This window comes from Monodelphis domestica, chromosome 2 (genome assembly GCF_027887165.1).
Source record: "Monodelphis domestica isolate mMonDom1 chromosome 2, mMonDom1.pri, whole genome shotgun sequence".
Lineage (NCBI taxonomy): Eukaryota > Metazoa > Chordata > Mammalia > Didelphimorphia > Didelphidae > Monodelphis > Monodelphis domestica.
In genome coordinates, this window is record NC_077228.1 from 508,061,385 (window position 1) to 508,075,186 (window position 13,802).

Sequence of the window (13,802 nt, forward strand, 5' to 3'; positions counted from 1 at the left end):
AAAAAAAGAAAATGAATTAGAACTTTATTCAATAGACATCTGTAGGGATTTCCTCCATTATTTATATTACTTTGGGAGGCAGAAATGAAGTCTATATAAAGCTTTGGAAGGAGGCTAACTTTTTTCAGGATTATTGAGAGTAACCTTAAGATATATTAAGAAGGGGGCAGCTGGGTAGCTCAGTGAATTGAGAGCTAGGCCTAGAGATAAGAAGTCCTAGGTTCAAATCTGGCCTCAGACACTTCCCAGTTGTGTGACCCTGGGCAAGTCATTTGACCCCCATTGCCTAGCCCTTACCACTCTTCTGCCTTGGAACCAATACACAGTATTGACTCCAAGAAAGAAGGTAAGAATTAAAAAAAAAAAAGGTATATTAAGAGACGATCTATATGTGCATAGGACCTCATAATTGTTTGATTTGTAGAAGAGTGTACATTATATGGTCCCATGGGTATACTATCCAAATTAGTATACACTATCCATGAAGAGACTATGTGTTTGCAGTTTGATTTTGCCTTCCTAGAGAAGTATATTGGAATGAAACTTGTTAATCTGAACAATATAAGATAAGTGGATGTAGAAACTATGGTTTTCATTTCCATATGGGATTTAGGAAGTAGTATGGTTATGGCTTGTAGAGAAAAAAAGTTTATTTTTTTTCTCATGTGAGATTTTTTTGCAATTTAATTGTGCATGTTTTCAACTCCTAATTCAGTTCATTCCTAATCATTATTTGTACAAGTAAACTAAAACTCAAAATATAGATTTGTATCTAACAACTAATTTTCTGTAGATTCTTTCCTTCTTCGTATTTTTTTCTTTTAGATAATTATTTTCAATTTGTATAGCTTCTGTATTTTTTTCTTCTAATTCTGAAACCTTTCTTTTCTCACTACTCTGAATGTAGCATGTAACATAATTATTTTGATTTTCTTCTCCCTTTGGGGGGGAATTCTTATTTGGTTCTTATCACAATCTGAGAAAAGCAAGATATATAATTTTTCTATGTCTCTTAATCAGAGATATCAAAGCAGGAAATATCCTCCTGACAGAGCCAGGCCAGGTGAAACTTGCTGACTTTGGATCTGCTTCCATAGCATCTCCTGCCAATTCCTTTGTGGGGACGCCATATTGGTAAGAATATTTTTCTGTGCTGATGATGGTCTTAACTGTCCTAATCAGCATATGACAAGTTGAACTTGATTCAGATTAGAATTAATTTCATTTGGAAGGAGTGTCTAAGGTGAGATGCTAGGGAATACCTAGGGGAAATGAGTAATAGTGTTTTTTTTTTTCCTGAAAGTATACCATATTGAAAACATTTACATTTTAAGGACTGGCACTAGAATATTTGTCTACCATCAACTCTCAGGTATCCATGGTTAGAGTAGTGCTCTTTCCTGCCAATAGATTGCCTGCTTCTTTCCTCATTTTATTGGTAGCACTTCTAATAGTTCTTGAGTATAGGACAGAAAAGTAAGTGAAGCACATCTGTGAATTGCTTTGACTCAAAGTTTGGTAGGGGAGGAAATGCAAACAATAAATGAACATGGTGATGGGTTATTTTGGGGATCACGTGTACTTATACTATATCTATGTTCATCTTTATTGGCTATGTTATAGTTGTGTTTTGCAAATTTTGTGGGGTTTAAAAAATATACAAAAGTATATACTCATCAGTCCATCATACTGTAGTAATGATACTTATATACAGAATCTTCCATGAAGAATGTATTGATAACATCTGACATTTCTATAGCACTTTAAAGTTTGCAAAGCATTTCACATTCTTGATTTCATTTGATCCTCATTTCCAACCCTGCAAAGAATATGTTACAAGTATTTTATAGATAAACTAAGACTCAAGAAAAGTTAAGTGATTTAATCAGATGCCTCATATATGTCAGAGACAAGGTTTAAATCCAAGTCTCTCCTGAGACCATTTTTAACTGTGCTATAGAGGTAAAGTATCTAGTTTTCCAGAAGGTACCAGTAACAATTCCTGCCCTAGTGTCCAGTTCAGGAAACCAAATAAATACAAGGGAATCTACATATACTATATATATATACTATATCTACATATACCATATATATAGCTAAAACATTGTCACTTATAAATGAATGCAAGGGTAATGAAGTATTTTAAATGGGTAGGGATCAAAGACTTTCTTTCTTAAGCAAACCTTTACCTTCCATCTTAGAATCCATACTGTGTATTAGTTCCAAGGCAGATGAGTGCTAGGCAATGACAGTTAGATGACTTGCACAGGGTCACAGAGCCAGAAAGTGTTTGGGGCTAAATATGAATCTAGGAGCTCCCATCTCTGAGCCTGACTCTATCCACTAAGCCACCTAACTGTCCCTGGAATCAGACTTTTTAGAAGTTGTTTTTTTTGTTTGTTTTATTTGGTTTTTTCCCTATTTGAATTTTTCTTAGAATCTAGTAAAAGCCAATTTTAAAAAATATTATTTGTATTGTATGCTTTTTTTAACCTTCTTTTAAAAACATTAGGTCATCTGGGGTAATCAAGTAACTGGTTAATAGTTAATTTTAAGCTTCTGTAAGCAAAAGATAATTCTGTTGGTCATCATCTAGGGGAAAAGTGAGGGATCAGCATAGTTTGTCCCCTGTTTGCTATCTTGTTCCGGCATATTATGTTCTGGGATGTGGAGGTCAAAATCTTCACATTTTAATAGTTGAGATTCTGAAAAAAAGATTAAGAGCAATTATTAGATTAGCTTTAGCATTAAGGATGCTTCCAAATGAAATTCTATGATAGTTATAGTTCTCTTATTTTTATAATTCTTTATTATTAATTATTATTATTATATGATATAATAAATATTATTAATTACAGTTCTCTATACATTCTTTGCCCATCATAATACTTATATTCAAATAAGTGGGCTTAAGGTTCAAGCCAGTACTCATTCATACACATAGGTCCTGCAGTTCACCTGGAATAGTTTAATAAATTTCTAGACTTTTAAGAAATAAAAATTAATATTTTGTGTTTTAGGATGGCCCCAGAAGTAATTTTAGCCATGGATGAAGGGCAATATGATGGCAAAGTAGATGTGTGGTCTCTTGGAATAACATGTATTGAGTTAGGTAAGCAACATATTTATTGATGTGTGATAGGTTGACCTAATAGATGTTTTTACCCCAATTCTGTCCCAAATATGGCTTTCTGTATTGTATACCAGTTCCTTAGGGAGCAATTAATAAAGCATCTGTCAGAGGGCCCATTTTGGTTCTCTATTTCACACTTTGGCATGTCAATTAGTGTAACTCTCATGGATCTAAAATAATTTTCTAAACTAGTGATATCTATATTTAGGAGCAATGAACAATTTTTTTAAAGCATTTAATGTGTAGACAAAACTCTGTTAGGATTATCTCTCATGAAATTTGATATATTAGAAGCCCTCTGATAGAATGCTATGAGTTGATACTTATTTGCCTGGGGTAAGCCAGGTGTTTTAGGTGTCCAGTTATTCACTGCCTTTTTCTATCACTTGTCTGGGTATCCTAGCTTAGCTTCTCACAAACATACCTTAATTTTAGAAGTAAAATTAGTAAGGCTCTTCTAATCCCCCAACATCACCAACTCTATTTCCTGAGTAGTTCTTTTTATGAAACTCCTCCATATGTATTTATTTAAAATAGATAAAAATATTTACATCTACTTGGGAAAAGCATGCTGGGGGTGTTTTAGAGATTCAACAAGGACACGAACAGTTTAAAATGTCTTAATTTTTTAAAAAAATCATTATTGTCGACTTTGGACAGACAGGATTTTGTTGCCCAATCAAGCCTAGTTTCAGTGAGAAACTGATACATATGTAGCCATTATACTGTCTCATGGGGATAGATTTGATGAAAACTTATTGCTATATAGTTAAAAATAATTTTGCAATGATTTTTCTAAAGAAGTCATCTATCAGCATGACTTGCATTTCTACCTTGGTTTTGAGGTTAGTGCTTGATAGTAGAAAGGGTCACTCCCATTCATTTTTATTTCAGAGACAAACGCAAATTCTTAGTAATCTTGACATCTCCCTGAAGTATAATAAAACAAACAGGAAAACTGAGAGGTGAAATTGATTAATTTTAACGTTAGATTGTTGGCATCTAATGCCTTGGTCCATAAAGTTTACTTTTGTTCATGTAAGCATTTTTCATTTTTTGTTTTTTTCTCAGAACTACCCACTCTCCCATTTCCATCACCAGCTCCTGTGCCTTCCCCAAAATTACAAATGTTGCAATTTGTCTAGCAAGAAATATCCACAATTATATTAACAGTATTTGTAGTGCCATTCCCTGTTATCCTTTAAGTTTGCACTTGGAGAAAAATTGCTCAGAATATATTGGAAAGAACTCTTATTGAATTGTTGTCTACTTATATTTCCATTAACTTATGTGAATGCAATTGTTTTTGTATAAAATTGTTCTTTAATATTCTAGGCTATCAATTTAATCTCATTCTATTATGAAATAGACTATGTTTATAATAAAGTGATTTACATTTCCATTAAGACAATTTTAAGCACTATGTGGCTGAAGAATTTTGATTAGCTTATCCAAGTACCCTAGGAAAGCATTTAGCTTATGGTGCTTGTGTCCCCTCATTGCCCTGCTTCAACATACATACTTTATTTTTATTACAGACTGTGAAGTAAGAGGTCAAGGGTTCTGATTTTTATAATTCAGTGGGGAAGGCCTGGCTGATTATTTGCCAATTAAAGTTGGACAGAGTCTTTCGTAGGTTAAAATAATTGAAGAAATGGTAAAGAATGAAAGTGGACTCTTTTCCTGTGATATAGCAATAGCATAAAGGGATGTATCTGAATCTTCTGGGTTTTCTAATAGGTTTTGGTAGCTCCAAATAAATATACCTTTGGCTACCGTAGCACCATAACAGGTTGAAGTTAGTATTTACTTATGTTTATCCCAGGAAAGTTGAGGATAGACATTATCTTTACATAATAAACTTGTTTAGGAGTCCTCCCTGCTGCTCTGAATTAGCTTCACAATGTGATGAGTAAAAACTTTTTTTTTTTAAAGACCTTTTGGTCTTTCCAAATAGAGTTAAAGCCTAGAGAGGAATGGAATTTTATCATTTGACAGTGAGGTTCTGGGCTGACCTGGAAATTGGGGCATAGAGGTGCCATGTCAAGATCTTTTCTTCTCCCCTCCCCTGTGCCTGCCCCTAATTTTCCTTTGGATTAGACTGTTCCATAGAAAGGAGAAATATTGACAAATATTTTTTACCCTGGGATAGGAGTGTTCAAGGTTTCCTACAATGTCCAGGACAAGGAGAAAATATTTCTGAATATGCTGTTTTAGTTATTGCTACTATTAAATTTCTCATTGTCGATCAATATTTAGCATCTACTTTGCAACTAGTGAAACATGAGCCACTACTGAGGATTACAGAGAATGGAAAAGTTGCTTAATGTGTCCTGAACTCATTCACCTAACAAATGGGTGCTTTTTAAACAATCTGCATTAGCAACAAAAATACAGGAAGTAATTTTTTACCAATTGAAATACAGTCCTAGAAAAACAGATTTGAATTATGGTGTGAGTTACCAACTCCAAAAAAAAAAAATTTGAACCTATTCACATTTTCAATTGTTACTCTTTTTCAATAAAAGTAATTTCCAACAATTCTCTGCCCTTTCCTTTTTTTTTTTAAGTAAATGTCAGTTTTCTGGATTATGCCCTATAAAATTTCTCCAAAAGACTTTAGCTCTATTGATCCAATTGATTTACTTGCCATAGGAAAATTTCATGTTGGCTTTATTAAGAAGAGTATTGCAGACTAATTGAGTACCATAACCTCAGAGTTCTTAGCAATTAGTTTCTCATGTTCATCCTCTGTTGACATATGACTCTAATATCTTAGATCATTAATACTCTGCAGAGTTACTATAAATTTTAAAGATATGGAGTCTCAACTAATTTTACAAGTGGAATTCTAACATAAGAATGGAACTGAATGTTAGTTTCAGTTAAAGAGTTCTTTTCTTAGTGTTCTTTAATTTAGTTTAGTGTTAGTTCTCAGTTAAGAGGTCTTTGAAATGAATAGTATGAAAGGTATCAACGTGTCATGCTACTGCTCAGCTGTTACTTTGCTGTATTTAATTTATTTTTTCATGAAAATTTTCTTTTCTATTCAGCGGAAAGGAAGCCTCCATTATTTAATATGAATGCAATGAGTGCCTTATATCATATAGCTCAGAATGAATCTCCTACATTACAATCTAATGAATGGTGAGTATTTCTGATAGACATGCTGTTAGATTTAATACAGTTCAACAAACATTTATTGAATACCTCCTTTGTGCCCAGCACATTGCTAGGCACATAAATAAAGTATGTTTCATAATGTGAAGATCTTTTTTTTTCTGGTACACTGTTGTATCCCTTATTCAATTACATTTATCTTTTGAAAAATGGTATTTTGTAGCATATCTACAAAACCGAACGTCTAGAAATAGAATATACTCAAATCAAAACTTGGCTCTCTCCTTTATAAATGACAATATACTTAGTATTATTTAAAATTTACGTTGGAACAGGAATCATTAATATTAAAATAAATAGAAACTATAATTTAAAACTACATTTTTGAGAATCTGAAAGTCTGATATATAATATACAGGCTGATGTGGAATCAGCCTATAGAAACAGTTGGAGCAATTCCTGTTAAATATACATGAAGGAACACAGAGTATTTTTGCTGTGTAAAAGATGGGCTTCTTGAATTAACATGTATTACCTATTCAAGTAAAAAACTAGAGAACAAATCACATCTCGTGGTAATCCTGACATTTGTTAATATTCACATTGCTCTGGTCTTCATTCCCCTAGATTCCATGTAATTATGTTCACTTTTGGTAAAGAACAGTTTGAGCAGTTTAGAAAGCAAACATTCCATTAGTGTTGGAAATTTTTGACAGTAAAGAATACCTCATATGAAAATGGTTTAGAGAGAAGAATCATCTAGCATTTATCGACAATAAAACTGAGACCCTATGAAGTGACTATGTGACTTGCTTAAAATGTCACCAGGTCATAAAGTCCAGCATATCTTTTGTGTGTGTGTGTGTGTGTGTGTGTGTGTGTGTGTACATATACACTAATCTACTCTTCTAAAGAATCTATGGTTCCATCCATGTCTTATGGAATCTGTTTGACATTCTTTATTTGGAGATGTGAAAGAAAGTAACTCAGCTAAATCACTAAATACATATTGGAGAGCTATGCCTCATACTCTGCTATACCAAGTGCACAGAGGAGCATGGGTAAGGCCCCTGCCCATAAGGAATATATTTTCTAGGTTAAGGGTCATTGCACATTAACATAAAATAATTAGTGAACTAGTAACTGTATGTTGAATGTGAAAATTGTGAAGTATAAACTGCCATGTTGGGACACAATACATGATAAGATACTTTTTGTGGGGTATGGATAGTATTATTCTTGGCTACCAAGTCTCTTAAAAATTTATATTAATGTCTTTTCCCTAAGAGTAATGTAATTTTGTAATATTCTGCAGTACCACAAGGTTTAGGAGCTTTAAGAAAATATCCTCCCTAAGATAGTCAAAATGTTGCTTAGACTCAAAAGGCTTTTGGAAGCTGAATATGGGAGGAGAATCATTTGAGAAAGTCAGAAAAAAGGTGCCTTCTCAGGGTCAAGAAATGTCATTTAAATTTAAATGGGAGCCAACAAATGACAGTGTTACCGAGGCATTGCTTACTTATCCTGTGTTCTCCGTAGAAAATACAGAAGAAACTATGGCTATATGTAGGTAGGTTTGAATTCTGAGTTATGACTGTGAATGATGGACTACATCTCCTTGATGTAGGGTCTTTCCTATTTTGTTGCTTCCCTATGTCTCCCTTTCTTCTCCTACATATTAGTATCTTGGCAAGTGGAGGATTGATGTTAAAGCAAAAATCATGGTCAACAATTCTTTTTTTTTTCCTCTTGAAATAGGTCTGATTATTTTCGCAACTTTGTAGATTCTTGTCTCCAGAAAATTCCTCAAGATCGGCCTACATCAGAGGAACTTCTCAAGGTCAGTTTTCTCATCTTTAAGACCCTTCTCAAATGGTAATAACTCTTCACCAGTTTAAACAAGCATTAGAATTGTGCCTCTAATTATCCTGAAACCCTGCCTCGGGAAAGATTTGCCTTCTTTTACTACTCTTTATGCCTCTCTTCTTTTTTTAAAAGATCTTTTATTCTCATCTTAAGAAACATACAGCAGGAGGATTATATATGAAACCACCTTAATGTTGAAAAAAATACCTAATAAATTCAGTCCATTGCTTTCAAAACTGCTCTGCTTGTCTATGCTTCCTTCTTCTCTGCGCACTTAAAAAATGTTTCAGTGGCCTTTTTCTTTTGGTATCACTATTACCATCTTCATTTCACGTATAGTTAAGGAACAAAGTCCAAATCCTTGTAACAAATAAGCAGAGTTGATCTAAACCAATCCACACATTAGACATACACCAAAACGGACATGTCCTTCTCCAGCCTGAATCCATTCCTGCTTTGACCAAGCACCAGTGCTGCAGTGCTCCATCCTCTACCATTTGGAGACACAATTAGGCACGGTTTTGGTCAGAGCTTTCTAATCTTTCAGGGTTGATTTTGTTCACTGTGTTATTTTATTGTACAAGCTGTTTTCCAGGTTCTACTCTACCTCAATCTGCATTAGTTCCTATTTCTCAAGATCCTTTTTTATATATTCTTACAATAAAATAGTAATGTATCTCATTTACATATCACAGTTGTTTTTGGTAGACATCTTAATTTCTCATTCTTTGCTTTTATCTTTTTTCTCCTTTTAATCCCATCTATTCTTTTCCTTAAACACTGCTAGATACTCTTAAATATCTGAGTAGTGATTTTACATTATTACTTAGTATCTCTAAAGTGTGTCTGTATTGAATTTGGAATCAAAGCTCTTGGGTTCAAATCCTAACTTTGCCAATAACCACTTGTATGATACCTTAGGCAAATTATTTAAACTCTCTAGATCATATTTTCTTTATCTGTAAAAGGAGGAGGTGCAATTAGATGATGCTGAGGTCCTCTTCTTCCCTCTCAGGCTCTAAATCAACAGTCCTCATTTTTTAAAAATCTGGGTATAGTATATAGTAGAGGTAGCTAGGTTGCTCAGTGGTTAGAGCACCTAGCCTGGAGTCAGGAAGACCCAAGTTTAAATGCAGCCTCAGACACTCATTAGTTGTGTAACCCTGGGCAAGTCATTTGACCTTTGTTTGCCTTAATACACTAGAGAAGGAAATGGCAAACCACTTCAGTGTCTTTATCAAGAAAATCCTATGGGCAGGATGGCATGCTATATTCCACAGGGTCACAAAGATTTGGATTTGGCTGAATTACTGAACAACGATCAAAAAACAAAATATGTTCATAAATAATTCAGGAAACCAAAGCAGCAGGCCTAATTTTTATTTCTTTACAACAGTAACCTATATGTTGATATCCAACAAAAGACCTTCAGAGGAAAGAATAGCTCCTTTTACTCTTGAGTTTTATTTCTTGTACCTATCAAACCTTACATCATGATTGCCTTTGGTTAAATATGGAAGAGAGGGAAAAATAATTAGCTTGCAACATTGTGCAAAATGATTTTGTTAATATTTTCCCCCCTTTCTCCTTGTACGATACTTGTATATCTACCTTCCTTAACCAGAAATGATGGGTGTTTAAAACATGTTTAATCAATACTATTGGAAAGAATTTAATGGTCATCTTTTTTTGTCTGTAATACATATAGGATTCTGGGATAATTTTAAATCTTTTCTAGATTTTTAATTACTGTAAGATTTAGTTACCAATTTTTACAACCCTATGAAATTTTTGAAGTAGGTCCCATTTGTCTTTAGTGTGCAAGGTTAAATTAGGAGTTTTGACAAAACGAGAGCAGCTTTTAGTAATTTAAGTTTTAATGAGAATATAGTAGAGTTGTAAATTAATATTATCCCTTTAAGCCAGAGAAATGAAAACCTATAGCAGCTTTTAACAATTAACAATTTAGTTTAATTAAAATAGAACTAGTAAAAGAATATAATAAAATGGATATAGTAAAGGAGAGTTATATAGGAAAGAGCAGAGAAAGAAAATTTCCTGATTTCTATACTAGTTATCCTATAACTACCTATAATTACTACCTAAAACTGCCTATATCTGCCTATAATAACAACCATTCCACAAAGTTTCAGTCCAATCATTGTTTAATCCAACCCCAATTAGCTCTGTCTATGAAGACCAGCCACCTTCCAACCCAGAAAAGGTCAAAAGGCCCTCTCAGTAAGCTCAGGCCTGCCTTTATATTCCAGCAACTAAACACCAACCACCAATTCACACACTCTCAGCAGCCAACTTCCCCTGCAACCCTAACAGTCAGCAACTGACAGACCGACCAACTGATGCTGGCCCCTTTTATAACCTTTTCCTACCTTCCTGTCTCTATGGTTCCTCCTTCCTGTCTCTATGATTTCTCCTTCTTATCTCTATGGTAAGAGGACCTTCAGGTTCCCTGTTAAATTAAAAAAAGAATAAAGAATTCCTTTTTACAAATGTTATATCAATTTCAATAAAACTAGTAACTGTATTACCTTGGATACTTTTTGAAACCTTGTTAGAGTTTCCTCATCTATAAAATAATGGGAATGAGCTGAGTGAACTCTAAAGGTCCTTCTAGCTCTAAATCTGAGCTCCAACTGAGACCCAACAAATAACATGGAAAGTCTGGAGATTGTACTAATTATAGCAGTATTGCATTGCAGTTTACTGTAGAACAACTAATTGGAAGCAGCAACTGTGGCAAGAGTTTAGAATTAGAAGAGGGAGGGTCCTTCTCTCCCTCCCCCACTGGAACTTGATTTCTCTCCCTTAGTTGTTGGGACCTGGCTCAGGTCACTTCACTTTGAACATCAATTATTTTTTCTCTTGACTAGTGACATGAAGGCAGTGGTTTCAATATTGGGTTTTTGTGAGGATTGAATGAGAACATGTAGGTGGCACTTCCTAGTTTTAAAATGCTATAGACATGGCTATACTGTATTATTCACATGTGTTTGGGGGCAAGTCTGGAAACATAACAAAACATCCAAACTACTATCAGAAGTAACTTTAAAAGTAATAATGTTATCAAAACACTCTTTGTCTATATAGGTAGCAGTAAAGGGACCCAAACCCCAGGCCTGGAGTTTTTTTTTGTAAAATGTTCTGCCCAAAATATATGCTATCTTTGATAATTCAGAGATGGATGCACCTTGGAAAGCAGTTTAGAATTATGCAAATAAAGTGACTAAAATGTCATTTTGATCTAGTGATTCCATCTCAAAGTTTCTATCCCAACCAGATACAACAAAATCTTGGTAGGAAGATTTTTGTCATAATAAAGAATTGGAAACAGAGTAGATACCCTCTAATTGGGGAAAGGCTAAACAAGTTGTAGTTCCTGAATATATAGAATCTAACTGGCATGGATATAGAGAAGCTTAGAAAGAGGTATATAACCTGGTGTAAAGTTAAGGAAGCAGAATGCAGTCAAAATAAAAAAAAGTTCAAGCATTTATTGAAGAAGGGACAGGAGAAGACAGTTCTACTTCACTCATTTCCACAAGTGGGAAGTCTACAGGCATTGCACTTTGCATGGTCTTAAACTTCTCCTTATAAGTTGTGCTGATTTTTTTTCCTTTTGAGGTGGGGTGGGATCTAAAAAAAATACATATTTGTTCTATTGGAAGGCTCTCTGGAAGAAGTGAGAGGAATTCTGAAGGAAACTGATGTAAAGAAAGTAAGACATCAATAAAAACTTATTTTAAAAAGTAAAACAGATAAGAAAACAAAGATTTCAGAAGGGACACAAACAGGGATATTTGTTTACTCTAAAGTTAAAAAAGAAAAATTATTATATCCTCTCCTATATTTAGGATATGAAAATTTTTTGTTTTGAAGCTCCATCATAATTATTTATATATATTTTAACCCTTACTTTCTGTCTTAGTACCAACTCTAAGATAGAAGGGCAAGCGTTAGGTAATTGGGGTAAGTGACTTGCCCAGGGTCACATAGCTAAGAAGTGTCTGAGGTCAGATTTGAACCCAGGTCCTCCTGACTCCAGGTCTTGTACTCTATCCACTGTGCTACCAAGTTGCCCTGATAGATTTCATTGTTGTTGTTGTTATTATTGAAAAGTTTTCATCTTTCTCCTTGTCTTGAACCCAGCACATGTTTGTTCTTCGTGAGCGCCCTGAAACAGTGTTAATAGATCTTATTCAGAGAACCAAGGACGCTGTAAGAGAGCTGGACAACCTGCAGTATCGGAAAATGAAGAAACTCCTTTTCCAGGAGGCACATAACGGGCCTGCTGTAGAAGCACAGGAGGAAGAAGAGGTAGGTGGAAAAAAAAGATAATAAATGCCATAGATTGGGATTTTCCCAGAATTTTTTTCCTTAAGAATGCAATATTTTAAATCATTGCACCCTGCTCTCGAAACCTATTGTTGCTAGGACCTCTGAGGAGAAAGGCCTTACTGATACATTGTTAAGGTGTTTAACTGTAAAGACCAGATCTATTCACTCAAATCCCAGAAAGTACACAGGACCTAGGGGTTGAAGATTACCGAGGGCATTTGCTTCAAATTCAAGTCAACTAGTTTTGTAAACATCTGCTTTATGCCAGATATTGAAAGGCAAAAAAAATGCCTGCTCTCAAGGAACTTGAAATCTAATCCATAAAAGAATGAATATTAAGGAATGAAATTGGAAAGAGTAATATAATTTTAAGTAACTGCTAATAATTTTTAATTTCTGTAGAATACCTGTGGAATCAGAAGACTACCAGTGGGGAATAATTTAGGCAATCTAAGAATTTGGAGTGGACTAGCATCAAAAAATTTAAATATTAAAAAGTATTTATGGGAAGGGTCTAGAGGCTACAAATTACTCTAGAAAACATGTAGAAAAGAGCAAAGATCCTAAAGATATTATTAGACACAAATGGAGAGGAAATGCACATACCAAAATAGGATGCTATTGACTTTAGTGCTACATAAATGATAGCTAGTATGATGGTGGTGGTGGTGGTGGTGGTGGTGGTGGTGGTGGTGGTGGTGGTGATAGTGATAGCATCAGAGATTGGTTGAGTAACAAGCTATTGAAAGTCGCATTGATAAACTTTGAAAATAATCTAACTTTATCATACAAATGGATATTTCTCTTAACTAAGGAGAGCAACCACTTGGAAGCTTTCAAATCTCAGTAAATATTTCTTTCTTTTTTAAACCCTTACCTTCCCTCTTGGAGTCAATACTGTGTATTGGCTCCAAGGCATTAGAGTGGTAAGGGCTAGGCAATGGGGATCAAGTGACTTGCCTAAGGTCACACAGCTGGGAAGTGTCTGAGGCTAGATTTGAACCCAGGACCTCCTGTCTCTAGGCCTGGCTCTCAATCCACTGAGCCACCCAGCTGCCCCCTAAATATTTCTTCATTTATTTATGTATTTATTTTTTTTTAATTTGGTCATTTTCAAACATTATTCATTGGAAACAAAGATCATTTTCTTCTCCTCCCCCCACCCCCCCGCCACCCCTCCCATAGCCGATGCACGATTCCACTGGGTATCACATGTGTCCTTGATTTGAACCCATTTCCATGTTGTTGGTATTTGCATTAGGGTGTTCATTTAGAGTCTCTCCTCAATCATATCCCCTCCACCCCTGTAGTCAAGCTGTTGCCTTTC

General features: G+C 34.6%; 1 protein-coding gene across 5 annotated transcripts in view; it reads left to right on the plus strand.

The window, feature by feature from the left end:
* Nucleotides 1-13,802, plus strand: part of TAOK1 (TAO kinase 1) — a 172,734-nt gene that overhangs the window by 126,459 nt on the left and 32,473 nt on the right. For all 5 annotated transcript variants that reach the window (XM_056819568.1, XM_056819567.1, XM_056819570.1 and 2 more), the window contains 5 exons: nt 1,021-1,134; nt 3,021-3,112; nt 6,187-6,280; nt 8,012-8,093; nt 12,287-12,454. In XM_056819568.1, the coding sequence (XP_056675546.1) occupies nt 1,021-1,134; nt 3,021-3,112; nt 6,187-6,280; nt 8,012-8,093; nt 12,287-12,454 (550 nt within the window). The remainder of the gene's footprint in view (nt 1-1,020; nt 1,135-3,020; nt 3,113-6,186; nt 6,281-8,011; nt 8,094-12,286; nt 12,455-13,802) is intronic.